The sequence below is a fragment of the Dermacentor variabilis genome, chromosome 2 (assembly GCF_050947875.1).
Source record: "Dermacentor variabilis isolate Ectoservices chromosome 2, ASM5094787v1, whole genome shotgun sequence".
Lineage (NCBI taxonomy): Eukaryota > Metazoa > Arthropoda > Arachnida > Ixodida > Ixodidae > Dermacentor > Dermacentor variabilis.
This window is the reverse complement of record NC_134569.1, coordinates 49,498,210-49,516,764: the sequence shown is the minus strand read 5'-3', so window position 1 is coordinate 49,516,764 and position 18,555 is coordinate 49,498,210. Positions and strand designations below refer to the sequence as shown.

Below are 18,555 nucleotides of genomic sequence, written 5' to 3'. Positions count from 1 at the left end.
TGCAGAGTGTAGAAAATGAAACCTTTCAACCACCCGTGTCGTTGTCAAGGGTAATATGTCAGGGAGCTTTTACTTAAAAATCAAACAGAACTGGACAAGCAGCATTTTTTTTTTCCGTCTTATAAGGCTATGCAATATCTTTATTATGAGAGGTTGAGTACTAGTGACAGAATCATAATGAGGGAGTGCCTACGTCATCTAGTACCTTGAATGTCCCGGGTTAGTCGCAAATCATGTCCTGTCTCAACTTCAATTTCTCAATTAATAGAGCTTTGTTCGTGATAACAGTGACATCTCAGATGTTCTTGAGCAATAAGATATCACTTAAACTTGTAACTTATGTAATGGTGTGAAAAAATAATGAAGAGACGACGATAGAGACCGAGTGAAGAGAGTGCTGTTCTGCTTGACTTAATATTTACCTTTAGTGTCCCTTTAAGGCGCCCATGGCATCTATACATTATAGCTACAGATGTGCTGGTGAAAGGGTTCTTCTCTCGACAGAATTACGCAATGAAATGACATCCGCACTACAACAAATGTATGTCGTCAAGCACATCCTTCCTTGAATAAAGTGAGTACTTCTTTAGAAGGGTGTGACCATTTGCTTAGACTGACAATCATCGTCGATGGTTTCTGCACAATTTTTTTCTTGGTGCTTACAGCCCTCTTCACTCAGACTGGTGCATATTTAGAATTTTCCTGCAGTCGCTCAATGGGAATGAGAGCACATTCCTACACAATGCTCATGTTTGCGGCAGAAGGCGGAATGCTGCCCTCATTCCGTTGCACAGCCATAGCCATTTGAGCAGAGTGTAATGGTGCATCCACTTTGGTTCTCAGTTGTTTTGCAGCCAACCTGACAGCGCATCGTCACTTCTGTGGAATGTGAAATCAATGTTCAGTGGAATGTGCAATGGCATCAGACGGTGGTGGAGTGAACCATTAGCAAAGATCAGCTAAATCTGTCTGGCAAGTTGTCGAGAGACCAATGTAAAATATTTAGTTCAATTGTCACGAGTTAGTCACTCATCAGGTTACCCTGCCACAACTTTACTGCCACCTGCAGGAAAGTTTTTTTTTACCTATGTGCAAATTTGCTCACAGTTTTAAACTTTGTGCAGGTAGTGCCTGGAAAAATTTATACAAGTTAAAACAGTCCAACATCTGTGCTATACAGTGGAACCTCATTAAGACGTAACCAGTTAGGCCATAGCTTCGGTTTAACAGTAGCCAAACTGGATCACGGACAGTGCTGCCATTGAACTCAATGAAGTTAGCTACCGCCTAAACTGTGGCAATTAATCGCATACCTGTCGGCCAACGCATAGCTTTTCCTTTTGTAGTGGGAGATAGTCAGAACAATGCGGATTGAAACAGCGTATTCTTCTTAAAAGCGTAAGTTAAAGCTGGAGTCTGAAATGGACAGGTGACGAACTTGCAGCCGTAGTGCCGTTGGCCTTGTTCGAGCGCAGCCAGGGCCGGCCGCATCTTGGCTTGGCACAATGTGGGCCTGTTAAGCTATATTACCAGTTCAGGTGTACTTTTATTCATCCTCGCGTACAGTTTAACAAGGTTCCACTGCAGCAGCATTTGCCTGGCTGAACCTGTCATAGATTCAATTCAATTACATTCCTTTAAATGAAAGGAAGGAGCATTCACTAAAAGCTACTACATTTAGCAGCTTGATAAGGTGAATGCTTCCTCGACAAGATGGCTGATGGATGAGATTGAAGCTGAGCTTGATCGAGGCTGGAAAAGAGATGCGAAACAAGAACTGCACACAATGAAAAACAGTGCAAGCTGCTTACTTTTTCTTCTGGTAGATGAAGCACATGACAGCAGCAGCTGCGGCTACGATGGCCACAACCACGAGGCAGATGGCAATAATGGCTCCCTGAGAGATGACTTCTACCAGGAAGCACACGAGAGAGGGAGAAAATGTAGAAAGAAAGGAGGAGGGGGTGGACAAAGAGAAAGAGAATGATCACTTTAAAGAATAAAGGAAAAAATTGGGGGCATTTATTCTCGAGGCACAGCACTAAACACAAGAAAGGGAAGCAAATGATGTCACTATTTACTTGCACAGTGCTTGGTATTCCAAAATAGCTTGTTCTTGGGCAGGTTATTACGCTCAGTGCAACGTAAGCACTGAAGTGAAGAGAGCAAGTGTCCCAATCCTTCTGCTTAACATTGTGCACTTTGCACCAAGCAGAATAACATACAGTGGTAGGCCAAATGACAAAAAAGAAAAGAAAAGAGTTCCTACCCATAGAGACTGGGCCATGTTTGTGCACTAGCTCCTCAAGATATGAATAAAAGCCCTCTCACTTCAACCTTCACTATAAGCTTTCAGAGATACAATAGACTTCCGAGAATTCCATTATGGGTAATTTGATTTTTATTGCCACAGCAATTATATGCACCCTCCAGGCCCATTTCAGCCGTCATCATCGGCATCGGTGATGTACCACAGAAAGTTCAAGTGCAATAACATTGTGGCTGCGTGCCATCTGTTGTGTGTGCGAGTGAAATCATGCATCGGTGAGCTGAGGAGGATGGTGGCGCGATCTCGAGAACAAGGCAGGGAGGAAACACGACGCCTTTGACATCTTCCATTGCATGTGAGGGAGTGTTCTACTCCGGCGGCAGCTGTGTATGGTGCAGCTGAGCACGGCTGGACGGATTCTATCTTTAAAGCAATCTGTGACGGGAACAGAGTCTAGGTTCGTTGAGGGCTGCTGTCTTCGTGTGTGCTGTGTTCTTGCCACGTCGTTCCAGCTGAAGTGAGATGCAGCACGAAGGTCAATTCGCTCGCTGACTCTGCTGCTCCTCCTCCCGCCAGCATTTTGACAGCGAGTGTCCACGGTCATCGGATGAAATGCCTTCGTGTTTGCCTATGCAAGTGTGACGCCATGATTGCTAATTTATTTAGTGAACAGATGTTTACAAGTTTTTACGAACGATAAAGCTGCTAGCCTTACTTCGTACAGCTGTCTAATAATTTGCTATCGTAATCAATGCTTCACCTTTCAGGCAAAAGTACAACTTTTTGGTTAATTCAATACCAACCAAAGGTACCGGTTGGCACCCGTACATCTCTATAGGCCCAAACTTTCGTTATTTTGATTCTAAAAAGCACTGCGAAATTTCTTTGGCCCTCTAGATTTCAGGTTCTTTGACAGGTGGCAAATCACACAGAATCTGAAACGCAGACGGCACCTGCTCTTTTACCGTTATAGCCGCAAGCTATGCACGGAGCGGTGATCGAGTCCCGTGATGCATGGTCCTTTCGTTCGTCACGCGGATTGGCCTTATGATAACCAATCTGCCGTAAATTTGGGATAGCCCTTCTGCATTTTGGAGACAGATGGGAAAGCAAAACTCTTTATGCAATAAATAAAAGATTGCCATGAAACACAGGTCCACTATTAAACCGAGAACTTCGTTGATATTCAGTGCAACAGAATGTCGCTAATTTATTAGTTTCAGAAGAAAAAAAAGCACTTGGTTCTATTCAACACAAGTTCTATTGATAAAAAGAATATATTAAAATAAAAAGAATATACATACATATCAGACCTTCATACACTAGAACTGAGCTGTAATCAGTGCTAGCTTACTAATTTGGTGTCCCCTTAAATAAGAGTGGACCAAACTGTTTACCGTATTTACACGATTGTAAGTCGACTCGAATGTAAGTCGACCCCCCCATATCGCTTGACCGGAAAAAAAAAAAAAAAAACCGAGGGCGCATTCGATAACAAAAATTTATTAGTAGCTGACATGGTCACTGGACTACTCGTCTTCACTAGTGCTGCCATCGTCATCGTTGTTGCGGTCCCACAGCGCGTCGTGGTCCAGCGAAATTCCAAATTTGGCAAACGACCGCACCAGGACATCTTGCAGAACAGCAGCCCACGCCAAATGCACCCAACCACACGCAGCCGTCAGGGAGGCTCTTTTGACAGGTCCGGTTGGCGTAATTTCGCAGTCTTCTGCCGCCAGCTACTCGTACTCACGGCGGAGCAGAACCTTAAAATTAAGGCGAAGGTCCGGGCTTGTTTCATGACCACGTCACACTTCACTGGCAGGGACCGATCACGCATTTCAGCGACCCTGTCGCAAGCTTAGCCTACAGCTCCGGAAAGCGTCTAGACTGCGGCACGTGGGAAATTTCTCACTTGCCGCCACAGGGTGAAAATTTCGCTTCGCTGCAGTCGCCACTCTCGCACCACCCGTTTAGAAACATCGAAATTGCGGCCCGCAGGGCAGTGATTTGTTTCTTCGGCATAAAGGATGGCAGCCCTCTTGAACGCTGCTGTGAACGAGTGCCGAAAGATTAGTGGGCCTGCAGCACTCATGACGACTGGGGAAGCATAGAAGTAGCACGTAGCCGGCAGTCAAGTGGAGCGCGTCAAAAAGTTGGTCAAACCAATGCCAATGCCTTTAAACAGAGAGAGAGAAACCCGCGAACGATGTCTGCTCTTCCATGAACTACCGATACTCCCCGCAAGCGCCGCCGTTCTAAGGGTGCCGCCGCAAATGGGAACAGCGGCGCTTCCATCAACTATCGACACCCCCCATGAGTGTTGCATGCACTGTAAGACTCTCATAAATGTTGAAAAACCCTTCCGAAAAGCAAACAAACACGCGGGATAGCGAAAAGATACGGGTAGGACCATAGAGCAAACATAAAATTGTAACTACGTTGTAGCTCTCGTTGGTATCGCTTTTTTTTTTGGCGGGGCCATGTTTTGGTTTCGATTGTAAGTCGACCCCCCAACTTCAGACTTTCAAATTTTAAAAAAGGGGTCGACTTACAATCGTGTAAATACGGTATCTCGATTTTTATGTACAAGTTACTAATAGCTTGCTAAATTTTGTTATGCAATGTTAGGAGGCTCCCGAGCATGTGCAACACTGTATATTTTTGCCCAAAATTTGTAAGCATTAAATTTTGTGAAAATTTTCCCAATATTTGATTCAATATTCAGCTTTATTTTCTTGATTCGATTCAATATTTGATTGAAAACTTGCTATTCGGTATTTGCACACCCTTCATTCTAAAGCAATAATAACCGCAGCCCATAATTTACGATTATGGTATGTATCTACACTATTCTAATGTGCACCTTCTTTTTTTCCAAGACGATTGAACCTAAATTTGTCTGCGCGGTGCAATTGGGTACAAAACCAAAATCGCCTTCGAGGTGTTCGTATGCTTTAGCTGGTAACACAGATGTACTGCGGTGAAGCTGCCTTTAAGAAACAGGCCGCCCTTGTGCTACACATATTAGAGCCTTGCCCATTTTTCCTGCTAAAAAAATTGGGTGAGCATTAGGTTTCCACTATGTTTAGGTGCTTTAGTATCATTTCTACACAAGTTTTCTAGTTTGAGCACATAGAAAGTGGGCAAGCGTTTGGTTCGAGAGCATGCTAGAATCAAGCAGATATTGCCAAATGAATCAGCGGTGTGTTCTAGTCCTTTTTTTTCTGCATCTTGCTTAATTTGGTCCATCAGACATTTCAATCAATTTCGCCAGTCACATTAGGGTCGAATTAATGTAAGTCGACTGTGTTCCTTAAGTCTGTGAGTAGCTGCTGATAAGGTTATCTTAAAAAGATTGATTTATCAGATTAACCTTGATACCAGGCACACCAAATGAGCAATTGCGACATTCCGCAAGCAGGCATTATCATTATCATAGGGAAAAGGCAGCCTTGCGTTAATTTCAGTTCTGTAGTTATATAATTTTCCCTAGTTCCGCACAATCATCTCTAGTAGCCAGCAGTGAGGCACATTATAGTTGCACTTTCTTTTTTTACCCTTTGCATGACACCTTTATTCAAGACGCAGTTTTGTAGGTTTTTCCCCCCTCACAGTTTGCCAATAAGGTTACCTGAGTCTTTCTTTTCTAGGCATCAAGGCACTTATCAACAGTTCCATCCCTTTTTGAAAAACAACCTTATTTCCTCCTCTTTCTGGCCAAGTTAATCTCTCAATCTGGCAGTCTGGTTCGCATTATTTGTCATTATGTCAGATCACTAAATAAAATAAACAATCACTTATAAATGTGATGGCGAGTTTTAACAGCTCTCAGTAATCAGTTACGATGAAATTGGCTATGGCTCACCCGTGCGTTCAGCAATGACGAAGTAAACTGGATGTGTCCAGTTTCCAGGTCCAGCCAGCGATGACGCCATCACACGGAAGGAGTAGTTACCTGGTGCGAGACCATGAATAACGCGCCCACCGTGTCTTAAGAATTCACTGTGGGAGACGCAAAACTGGAATGGCTTGAACTGGAAAAAGAAGCAGAAAAAATATCCACCCAGTTCAAAATAGGCATTTTACAAATATACATTGTATCGCTGCAGAGCGTCGCTGGAGAGTTCAGATCTTTAAGCTATTCCTGGAATAATGCTTCCAAATGTCCATATTTCACACAAAAATCCCCTTACTCCCATATCGGTGTCTACGAAAAGATAATATTCAATATCAGTAAATTATGCCTCACTTGATTAGTTAAGCGTCAAAGTTGACAAAACGTTGAGTAAGGCAGCACATTCACACAGATGCAAGGGTGAACTTATCAGGGTATTGTGCAGTGGTTCCAAACTGCAATTTTTCTTTTTCTTGCTACAGAAAGCAATCAGCATACTTACTAGATGCTAATTCACACATTTTTGCCTGAAAAATATAAATGACAGTGGCACACACATTAGAATAAATTATTAAGCAGGGATTGTCATCAGCACAACTAAATGACATTTTGTCATCCTTTCTTACTCAACAAGCTGAAGCTTGCATTCCCACATGCTTCAGCAAATTTGAGGGTTATAAGAAGGGATGAAAACACTATTAGTTGGCTACGTTTCCATAGCTGTCCATAAAACAAGATATAAGTACTAAAAGAATAAAGCTGCTAAAATTACAAGCCACCTCCTTTCCTATTTTATTTTACCTGCAAAAACAGCAATTTTCTTGCTAATCACAGAGCACAATGAAAGTCTCCAGAACACGCACTACAATATTTATCATCAGGCCTTTCTTACTAGGTAGTTTCGGGTTCTAGAAGCTGGGTATTCACCTGAATCATCATGCAAGCTAGACTTGTTGAAATGTTCTTTTCGCTTTCGGCATTCCAAATCTCCACAATGTTTACACCACTTTGGATAAACTTTTCTTGAAAGAAGGTGCACTCATTATGCAGGCCGATGCAGTAAATTACAGCATGACAAAAAGTCACGAGTTGCAATTCTTAGTCAGTGCTGGCACATGTAATGTTGGAAGGGGGGAAACATTAATTAATATTAAATTAAATTATGGGTTTTACATGCCAAAACTACTTTCTGATTATGAGGCACGCCGTAGTGGAGGACTCCGGAAATTTCGAACCACTGGGGTTCTTTAATGGGCTAAGTAAAATCTAAGTTGGAGAAGTATGGGAGAGGCCTTTGCCCTGCAGTGGGCGTAACCAGGCTGATGATGATGATGATATCTAAGTACAAAGGTGTGTTTGCATTTCGCCCCCATTGAAATGTGGTCGCCGTGGCCGGGATAAGGAGGAAAAACTCTGAGACCTGAGAGTCATTTAGCAGCCACACATCATATACAGCGAACAACTGTCCACATTATTGAACTTGCTATTTATAACTATACAGGGTGGTGTGGTGAAGGGTGAAAGCTGCAGTGCCTGTCTTTCAGAATGCAAAGTGCTTCGGAAAAAAAAAAAAAAACACATGCAAGGTGTTGTTTTCAAGGTCTTGGCAGAAATTGCACAGGCCAAGTGCAGACAAGAGAGCTGCCTGCCATAAAATTTCATTTTGATCTAAAATAACATTTTGATCTAAATAACCTGTTTCCCTGAAAAAAAAAAAGAAAGAAAGAAACTGAAGTGTATCGAACCTTTTCTTGGTTGACCATTTTGTACTCCACTTGGTAAGACACAATGAAACCGTTGGGGTCCGGTGGCCGTGCCCACTTTACAAAAAGTCCGCCGGCGCTCCCGTCAGAGGAGGTGGTGTTCTCGTGCTGCACGACAACTGAAGAGCTGTCGATGTCATCTGCGTCAGCTACACAGTGCAAACAAGGAAACAGTGTTCAAGCTCAAGACTTCCCTAATTTGGTTCGCAGGCAACTGAATTAATTTTTCATGGTTCACGAAATGCTGTGCGGAACCTACTGCAATGTATACATTAACAGTAAATTTTGCACACCTTACAATGTTGCTCCTTATTCCTTGAGAAATCAAACTGCTTTAAGCTGCACTACGGTCAACCAGAAGTCAAAACTACTACATGATAGTGTTTAAACATTATGCGCTGGTAGAATTTTGAGCAGTAATTAAGGATCAGCTACCGCATACGCAGTATTGTAAAGGAAGAAGAAAATCATAAAAATTTTGATTTCAGTAATTCTCCCTCAAACATAACGAAACTTACCAAGAGGAAGTGTGCGGATCTGTGTGAGGGACTCGACACTACAGCACATAGGCTCATTTTCAAACTTAGCATCAGTCTCGCAATCGTACAGAGGGTGCTTGACACGGCTCAGCAACTTCTTGTGACACGCAAGGACCTGCACAAAAACAGAAATATGCCACGAGATGACAAACAGCCCCACTCGTACACCTGAAGTGACGACCTTAAACTACAGACAACTTGAACGTAAAATTGCCAAGCACACCTAAAAGGTTCTGCTTCATGCACAAGGGTGAGTTCTCATAACAGACGTTTTTATGAAATCAAGTTATGGGTTATGAGAGATGCTGCACTGGTGGCTCTGGATTAATTTTGCGCACCTGAGGTTCTTTAATGTGCCCCTTAATCAAGCACACATGTGCACATGTTATCACAACGGTAGGAAACTGAACCCATGACCTCATGCTCAGCCACTGCATTGGGTAGAAGAGATGTTTGTCACAGCTGCACCTGTCCTTTGACAACTTATGGGCTTCCTCCCCACCACCCCTCACCCCAAGAAACGCATCTCTGTGACTTATTTAAGTGGCAGCCACCCGGCAACCACACTTTCAAGGTTTGCCCCACGATCTGCATGCTCACCCTGTCATTATCCTAGTGCGAAGTGGCTGCTGGTGATAGTGTGCTGCATGAGTTGCAGCCAGTTGAAGCAAGGCATGCAGTGCTCTAGCAGCAAAGCGAGATAACAAGCATCAAAGAAAACAAAAGGAAAAAGGGCACAGTGTAGTGTGCATTCTCATTCTCTGTGAGCAACATTGATCTGTCTTTGGTAATGATCGGCAAATGGTGTAAACTGTACCTTCTGTCACAAGCTCCTCTGTTCGCATTTCATTTTATTCCAATAATGTCAGTTCTATACAATGACAGACGGTTTCTTACTGATCACAGTATGCTTTACAGCATGCAAGCTAAACTAAGTTGGCTTCTTTGGCTGAGAACAATGGCATTCTTCGAAGCACCTATGCTGTACCAAGTATGCTGCCACTACGAATGCGGCTGCCCGCGATCCTGTTTCCTTCGTATCACTTTTCGTTGTCACATGACAGGAGATTGCTAGGAAAAAGACAAGTGTTATAAATGCTAATGTATCAAGAAGACTTCCGATGCATGCACGGCTCCACTCACCCGTATTGAGTACTCCGTGAAGTGATGCAGTCCTTCTTGCAGCATCTGCGTCTGATTCGACACCCAGGAACAAAAGTGGTGTTCTGCAGAGGATGCGTTGCCGCTAGATGAACTGCATGCGTCGAAGACATCCAGCATGTCCTTGACAGAGGCGCCTCCACTTCCACTGCCAGCTGTAGCAGAAGGCAAGCTAAAGGGGGTCGGCGGAAGAGCTGAGGAGGGCAGGGACAGCGGTGCTGGAGAAGTGGTGATTTCTACAGTGTGCGCGCTCTCCCCCTCCAGGTCGTTGTCCCGCCCTGCCTCACTTCCACCTTGCAGGTAAGAGCGCTTGTGCCGTTCCCCTGTGCTGGTCTGTTCCGAGTCCTTCTTTGGCCTGAACAAGAGAGAAAAATCACTTGAGGCACATCACAATGTTAAAGCCTTCTTTAGAGGGCAGAGGTCCACTGCTACAAAGGCTTCCTTTTTAAAGATGCACTAAAGCGAAATAAGTTGAGCTGAATTGGTAGACTATGCTCCTATAATAATAATAATAATAATAATAATAATAATAATAATAATAATAATAATAATAATAATAATAATAATAGAATCCACTCTTACCATAAAAGACTTGGTAAGCCAGATAAGATGCAGGAATTAAATACAGCTGACATGGCAGCCTTGAAGTTTCCGCATCAGCTCGCAGTGACATTGCAGATTTTGACAGCGCCTGCTCGGGCCTAGTTAATCGCTTGTTGGTAAACATTGATTACACTGAGTTCTACAGCCACCAAAGACTGAACTTAGCAGGTCTTCAAGAACGTTTACTGCATCACAATGGCCCAAATACAAGATTGTTTTGAAATCCGTGAGGTTGCACTGATGTATCGGAGCAAGGTTTTCCACAACGCATTAAGAAAAGTAATACGGTCAAATCTCGTTTAATTCGAACATGCTTGCCGTATTTACTCATGTAATGATCACACTCTCGTAATACAAGGGCGAATCAGAAAGACTTTGCCCTTACTTTGAGGGAAGGGGGGGGGGGTGAGGGGGGCAAATTATGGCTGTAAGTGTGAAGTCAACATATCCATTCCCAGCGGCGGACCTTTCTTGGACCGGCCCAGCCTTATCTGCCGGAAGCTCCGTGGCCCGACGCTGCTGTCAGTTGTTGAAAACGGCAGTTGCGCTTCACACGTCCCCGCCGTACAAGGAACAGTGCGGTTAGTTTTCTATGTAGCAAGGGACCAACAGCCATCGAAATGCACAGGGAAATGCAGCCCATGTATGGGGGGAAGGGTGTCTCACTTTGAGAAGTGTGAAGTGGTGGTGTTGTAAGTTCGCGAAAGACCATGAAGACTTACATGACAATGAGCGTTTGGGGAGGCCCCGTGCATCGCTGAATGACGACAGGGGCATCTCAAATCTAGCGCTGCGGTGGGACAAATGTTTGAAACGGTGTGGTGGGGACTATGTGGAAAAATAGTGTAAGGTACACAGAATAGTATGTATATTTGTAATTACCTGTATACACCTTATTCTGACTAATAAACAATAGAGGAAAAAACTTTTTAATTCACCCCCTCATATTTCTTTATTGTATGTAATTAGAACATTCTATCCTGACTTCATAGCTGTTGCATTTTCGTTACAACATATTTTACCCAATCATGTTTGTTCTTTGTTTGCTACTGTTTTTATATGTTTTCTCATTTCTGTTATTAAGCAAGGGTCTCCTTGCAGTCTCTGACTTTGGGACCCTCGTCTGCATAAGATCTGCCATCCATTAACTGTTTGTTGAAATAATAATAAAGTGACACAGGTACTGGCACTGTAATAGTTGAAATGCATGAAGCATGATTGGCACAATTTTAACAAGTACGTACCTTCTCAGGAAGACGGCGTTGTGTACGGCGTCCTCAAAGCTTGTCCGCTCCTCAACTTCTTCTTCATTGACCTCACGGTCCCGCGCACTTGGGCAAGGTGCACAGGTGTCACTCGATGGTGGCTTTGGAAGTGAACTGTCAACTGGCTTCACTGCTGGCTTGTCGGCAGGCTCTGATGGTGTAGGGGCTAGTGGCTCTTTGCTATCTGGCTTGCCTCGAATTCCCAGAGCCGCTGTGGTCAATAGAAATGACAGAAATTGAATTAAATTCCACTGTTGGGTGTAATGTCCCAATGCCATGCTGTGGCCATGAGACGCTATAGTGTAGGAGTCTGGATTATTTTTAACAACCTGGAGTTCTTTAGTGAGAACCCACAGTACACACGTGTTTTAATGCATTAGCATTAGGACTGCCAAAACGGAGAAAAGCATGTGAAGCTGGTCACGTAGTAGAAGTGTGTGTGTGTGTGTGTGTGTGTGTGTGTGTGTGTGTGTGTGTGTTTGTGTGTGTGCGTGCGCATGTGTGTGTGCGTGCGTGCACATAGTGAAACTGAAGGTGGTCTGCTCCGCACCACCATCGGATGAACTTCACTACTCAAAGAGGCAGGAGGAGTGTCGAGTACGTAAGCTCCTGAACAAAATTTTGCAATGTGATGAATGTGGCTTAAATCATGGATTCAGGAGCTCGAAGAGGTGCAATGAAATGCTAATGTATTTCTCTCACATTTATCACAAAATTGCAACTACATTTTTTTTTTGCGTTCTGCCTAGCTGAAATGGCTGCCACGGCCAGCAGAACACCACAGCCACTGAGCCATTGTGGCAAGTAAAAGACAGAGTGTCACTCAATTGTTTCACGGGATGGCAGTGATGTGACACTAAATGTGTAGTTGTCAGGATGCAGCCCAGTGGAGGTTGATATATTTGTATTTAATTTTTTACTTGCAAATGACATGGTCTTAAATAATAAGTGCTCTTAAACAGAGTGCACTTCGGTTCCACAATGTACAACCCACTGGGGCAGCTTAGCGGCTATGACACTGTGCTGCTAAGAACAACACTGTGCGTTCAATTCCTGGTGGCGATGGCCGCATTTCGATGCAGGCAAAATGCAAGAACGCTTGAGTACTGTGAATCAGGTGCACATTAAAGAAATATAAGTGGTAAAAATTAAACCGGAGTCCCCCGCTATCGCATGCCTCATAATCATATCGTGCTTTTGACAAGCAAAACCCAATAATTTTACAATTTTTAAGATTTAATGTTTCGTTAAAAAAAGAACACTTCAACATAACCCTGAACCAATGTGATTTCAGACAAAATCCAAGTGTTGGCGGCGTGAAATGCTGGCTGGCTTTCACTGTATTGCTGTGCGTTACAGCCTACTGCTTCGGAATCTCAGATAACACAACGTACAAGAGCGCTGCCACAAAAGTTCTTTGTACCAGAGGGAATGTCAAAACTGCCGTTCCCAACATTCTTTTTCCTCCCCCATTGAGAGCCCAAATGCTTTTACTCATTCAAAATATATGACATACTTATTAAATCACGACTGAAACCTTGCTGTAGGCTTCTGAACTACTCTTTTTTGGTTGAACACAGAGTTTCAACCAATGTCAAAAATTCATTTGAGCATTCATTTGAGCATTCATTTGTCATCAGTGAAACAGTTAACCTAGTCATCTGTCCTAAGGAAGAGGTGTTTATTTCAACCTCTGGCATATTTACCTACATGCTTACATTAAAGCAGTCCTGAACCACCCAATGGGCTTGGTGGAAAAACGCAGTCCTCAGATAGCATGCGCTGATGTGAACATTTCAGCCAAATCTTGCAGTCATCCGCGGTACGTGGAGCTCGCAAGCGGAGTCTGAATTAATGTTTTTCTCAAACGCACTCTTTTCAACAGAAGCCTGCTCCTCACTATTTTCTGGACTCTTTATTTCACAATATATCAGAGTCCCATTTGCAGCTGCTATTGGCTAATAGCTGACATCGATCAAGACGGCTGTTTAGATCAGTGCGCTTCTTCCTACTATTACTGTGTATCTTAATTGACGCAGCTTAATGAACTGCTTTAAGTAAGCGAAAATCTGCTGTTGAATTTCGATAAAAATTACGTACTTCCGTCAGAAGCCTACAAATTGTCTGCTCACGCTCGGCCGCAGTCATCCATGTAGGAATTAAACTTTAGCCACCGTGCTTATCGGTGTCATAGCCGTCGAGTCTCACTAATTTCGACTAGTTTAGAACACTCAACTAGCTTCACAAGCCATGTGAAACTTAACGTCAGACCACATGCATGCTTGTGAGCATACGTTCCCTCCTGGCCGCTCTTGGTGAGACGCCTTGGCAGACTCTGCTTCATATTGAGCTACTCAGAGCACTTCAAAATGCACAAGTTGGATGTGGATGCTATCCGCTGGTCAATCTGGTGCAGGACAAATCTAGTCCACACAACGCAGCATGGCCAGACTGGAGCGTATGAGCGTGAGCACATACTCAAGCCCTGTGGTGCACAAAGCAAAAGCTGTGCCTACGCACTGCAGTTGCATGTAGCTGTGGTCTGCTATGTAGCGTAAATACCGCGGTCGCCACAAGGTGCTGTGACGAGTCTGATGGCTGAACGCACTGCAGCTCACTGAGGACAATCGCGCTTGGCATGTTGTAGGCGCTAAAATCGGAAGTCTAGATGAACGTCTAAAATCAATTTTGAACTATACACTAGGGTGACATTCAGTAAGTGAAGCATTGTGGGCACACCCCACTCTGCCATAGCCTTCGCAGTGCAAGTCAGTGAAGAATGAATGGAAGCACCAACGCATTGAAGTACTTTTTGCAGCAAAGTATTTATGCAAAAGTCGATTTTAACTTCAAATGCATTTCTCGACTTTGATAAAAAGTGGTTCAGGGCCTCTTTAACATTAATGAGTACAGTCGCCGACTGATTTTTCGGACCCCAAAAATTCGGACATGCTCGATTATTTGGTATGCTTTGCAGCACCACCGTTCTCCCCATAGACCATAATGTATAACAACTGGTGAAAGTTCGAACACCTTGCAACCTCTCGTCTGATTTTTCGGACACTCCTTGAGCCAACTCGTTCGAGAGCACCATGCACCGACTCTGACCGGCGCACGGTTCAATTTGCTGAATGCCATTTTTGTTTTGAACGGAGCCTCCTTGCTGCCCCACGAAGTGGCGCTACTGCAAATCCCCACTCACTATCATCGTTTCTGCCTGGTTTGTGGCTATAGCAGTTCCGGCCTCAGCTTAGTAAGCCATGCCAAGACAATCCAGCAGCTGATTTGTTTCTTCGTGCGCGACGCTGCAAGTAGGCCACGTTTTTTGTTTGTGCGACTGGTGTCAGCGTGACAGCGTGGTGATGTTTGCTTTGTGTACTGTGTCGAGGTTGCGGTGATCCAACGCGGCATACGGAAACATTGCGTCAAGTGTCTAATGGCGCCGACAGTGCCCACGCAGACTGCACTGGGGAATGCCGGCAAGCAGGTGCCGGGAGGCCTAGGATTTGCTGCCTTCCGATGTGCTCCCTACTGACGCCGAATTGTTCTGCCGAGACCTGCGCAATGGTTGCATTGCGATTCCGGACACCGTCACATTTGACAGTTTCACAGGTGCTGACACTGCTGTACTGACATGCGCAGAACTTGACGACGGCGAGATCATTCGTCAGGTTTCTGCTGCACCGCCGGACGATGACTCCGAGTCTGAAGATGACGCACCATGTGCTACGCTGCCGTCGCATACGGAGCGTGTACAAGCAGTGATTGTGCTTTCAGCTGCCTATGGTGACCATACGACCCTCTTCGAGATTCCGGCTTATCTGACTGCGCGTAAACGGCACAGCGTGCAATGGCGCGTTCACGATTTCTTCAAGCCTACTGCCGAGCCCGAATAAGTGCATGGAAATGAAGGATTTCTGTTTTCTTTTTAATCTGCTTTTTTTAACATCTGTTTATTCGGACATTTTCACAGTCCCCGTTAGGTTCGAATAAATGGTCGGCGACTGCACTACTGAAAAGACCCTGTAACGGCCATTTATGTACCATTTCTAAATCAAAAACAGCGCAAGGGACAGGACAGCAAAGTGGGACAAACAGAGTGCTGTGTTTGCCACACTTTCCTGTCCCATTCCTTGCGCTGTTGTTTATTTTAGAAATATGTGCCAACTAGTCCAACAGCTAACCCTCCTAAAGATTGTACTACTCACGGTCGATGCAATAGTCTCGGCTCTCGCCCAAGTACTGGTGTTGAGGAGCACTGGGCTGGGCTATGCCCACCACCCGGTAGTACCGGACGTCCCCATTAGGGTACTTTGGCGGTACCCAGCTGATGAGCAGTTTCGAGTCTTTAGCAGGATGTGCCTTTAAGTCCTGTGGCTGGCTTGGAGCTGAAATGCAACAGGGACAAGAACAGTGATGCAGTTTAGTGGGGCGACAAATGTAACAGCTAAAGATATGCACCATGCAATGCATGTTTAAAAAAGCAAGGAACCAAATTTTTGTTCAGTATTATGGCGGGCATTGTGATTAAGAACTCTACTCACATGCAGGAAGGGTCTTGAAGTAAAAGATTTCGCTCTGTGCTCCTTGTGTTGAGGTTGTTGTGAACAGCGTGTAGGCCTTGACATAGACAGCGTACTGTGTGAATGGCTTGAGGTGTGCAATGATCTGGACATCAACACCTACGTCTGCATCAACCATCTTCCACCTGAAGTACAGTAAGAAAGAATGAACAGTTAAAAACATCTAAAGAAAAGCTGCAACAAGGCATACATCCAAGAACATAGATAAGAATCGGTGCCACTATTGTCCCATGAAGTAACATGACCCATTTATGAATCGTAAACAGCAGTCAGCTGCTGACAATAAGGAACGCAATAAGTCAAGTTTCAATAGAAAAAAGAAAAGGAAAAAAAAGATGACAGTCATTTTAGCATACACTAAAGAGGATGAAAGTGATAGCCTGCATGCTCTCGAGACATTCACTAAATTACTTGACATTCTCATTCGAATGTGTTGCTACTTTCTGTCACTTGTTTTCTCCCACAAAACGTTGTGGGTTTGAGTGCCCTAATTAGAACTATCCTAGTGAACTGTACCTTAACTAACTTCGCCTTAATTAATACCAAAGGTCGTGTCTTCGACTTCCACCAAAGGTCGTGGGCTTGACCATCAATGGTGGCACCACCAATTTTGGTGCCACTAACTTTTGGTGCCATCGAAGGTCGAGGGTTCGACTCCCACCAAAGGTTATAGGCTCGAGTGCTTTAATTAACTTTGCCTTAATTAACACCAAAGGTCATGGGTTTGATTCCCACCAATGGCCATGGGTTCAACCCCCACCAAACGTCATGGATTCGAGTCTTACCAATGGTCGTGGGTGGCACTGTCAATTTTGGTGCCACTGAATTTTGGTGCCACAACACCTTAAGGTCAATTTTTCAAAAACGCCGGACAATGGATTTTTCAACCCATGAGCCATTTAAGGCTTGCACCTTAAAATGCAGTTTGTGCCGATTTTATTAAATTTGGAACACATGAAAGAACTCACTGATGCACCCAGTTCACACACCTCAATCAATACTATTGCCCTTCATGTGCAGCCTCCAACTCAAAGCAGACAGTAGAGTCCAACAGAGTACGGCTTTAGAGACCACTGGCATTACGCACACAGGAATTCTAGCTTGCGGGCACAATTGCGGGCATGATTGTATGGCTCCTTGCATAGCTATTTTCACTGTAACTTTGTCATCTTCAACAAGAAACAAATTTTGCGGTTTGTAGAAGGGCAATACAAAACAATATAAATTGATTCAATGTTTGCGTTTAGTCCATTTCTGTCTAACACAAACATTTCGAAATCTAAATGTGACATCAATCCAAAGCTGCCAATCAGCTTAGACTTCAAATTACCGAAACAGTATTACAAAAAGGAGGAGGCTAGCAGCCATACTCACACATCTCCTTTGCAAGCATCCCGACCATCATAGAGGGTGACGTTTTGGAACGGGCTGCAAAAAATGAGGTAACATGTGAACTAAACTGTCTGACACTGAAAATTCTTCATTTAAAACTCCTCATGTGACAAGTTATCAAGCATGGTTCATCGGTAACAGCTAAACGCGGGAGCTTCTCCAACACGTGGCCAAAATGCAGGAATTCAACACTTACGCCTCGCGATAGTACACCACGTAGCCAAGAAGAGACCGTTTGTCATAGATCTCTTGCTCGAATTGGAGGGACCAATTGATAACAGCAAACTTGTTGCCCACTTTTCTAAGTGTGGCATTGATCCTGTGAACATCACCTGCAACAAAAAGCAGCAGCGAACATCGTATAAAAATAACCAACAATTTCTGCGATTCTACGCACTGCACACAATCGCAGGTTTTGAGCAGTGTCCAAAAAATATAGGAGATACGCGTGTTCAATCAGTAAAGCCTTGCCTTCGGCACACATGCCCACAACCTTTCTGATAACACTGGCTGCTATACATACTTCAACACTGCTGAGGGTTTTCAAGGCTATATGTTGATATGTTGTTGCTCAAGTGTTGGCAAGGCGAGCTCAATCATGAACATTCAGTTGGGCTTCCTTCTTCGTTCACATAATTGTGCTAGACTCCCTTTACCACAGACATGAAAGAATGTTGAAAATTTGCTCATCCTGACATGTGTTCAGCCAGAAGTGTACTGCATCTATGAGAAAGTAAACAAAAATACCCGAACTATCACATACCCGGGAATTCAGCTTAACTAACATTCGTCAGGCAATACACCCCACATCTACTCAGCTACTTTCTGCCTCTAAAGCATCGTCTGAACAAGTCTCTGAGTATGCAGTGACTACATAACCGGCTTTTTCTGGCTGTTCCATACTAGTGATAGTGTGTATCAAGTCACACTCAGTTCTCAAAAGGCTTGTCTACATATCATGCCTGTTTAAGCAAGATTTTAAGGACTTCTGGCCAATGTCATGGCCAGACAAAGCCGTGGAATAAAGTTCAGAGTTGATCAAGTGCCTGTTGACCTTGCAAAACCATACAACTGACTGAGTG

At 44.1% G+C, this 18,555-nt stretch overlaps 1 protein-coding gene across 4 annotated transcripts in view; it reads right to left on the bottom strand.

The window, feature by feature from the left end:
• Positions 1–18,555, bottom strand: part of LOC142571809 (insulin-like growth factor 1 receptor) — a 216,552-nt gene that overhangs the window by 41,590 nt on the left and 156,407 nt on the right. For 3 of the 4 annotated variants that reach the window (XM_075680435.1, XM_075680438.1, XM_075680436.1), the window contains 10 exons: positions 17,670–17,805; positions 17,456–17,509; positions 16,043–16,206; positions 15,707–15,886; positions 11,478–11,709; positions 9,613–9,985; positions 8,449–8,584; positions 7,913–8,079; positions 6,138–6,306; positions 1,812–1,911 (listed from right to left, as the gene is read on the bottom strand). In XM_075680435.1, the coding sequence (XP_075536550.1) occupies positions 1,812–1,911; positions 6,138–6,306; positions 7,913–8,079; positions 8,449–8,584; positions 9,613–9,985; positions 11,478–11,709; positions 15,707–15,886; positions 16,043–16,206; positions 17,456–17,509; positions 17,670–17,805 (1,711 nt within the window). The remainder of the gene's footprint in view (positions 1–1,811; positions 1,912–6,137; positions 6,307–7,912; positions 8,080–8,448; positions 8,585–9,612; positions 9,986–11,477; positions 11,710–15,706; positions 15,887–16,042; positions 16,207–17,455; positions 17,510–17,669; positions 17,806–18,555) is intronic. The other variant, XM_075680437.1, reaches the window with a different exon arrangement.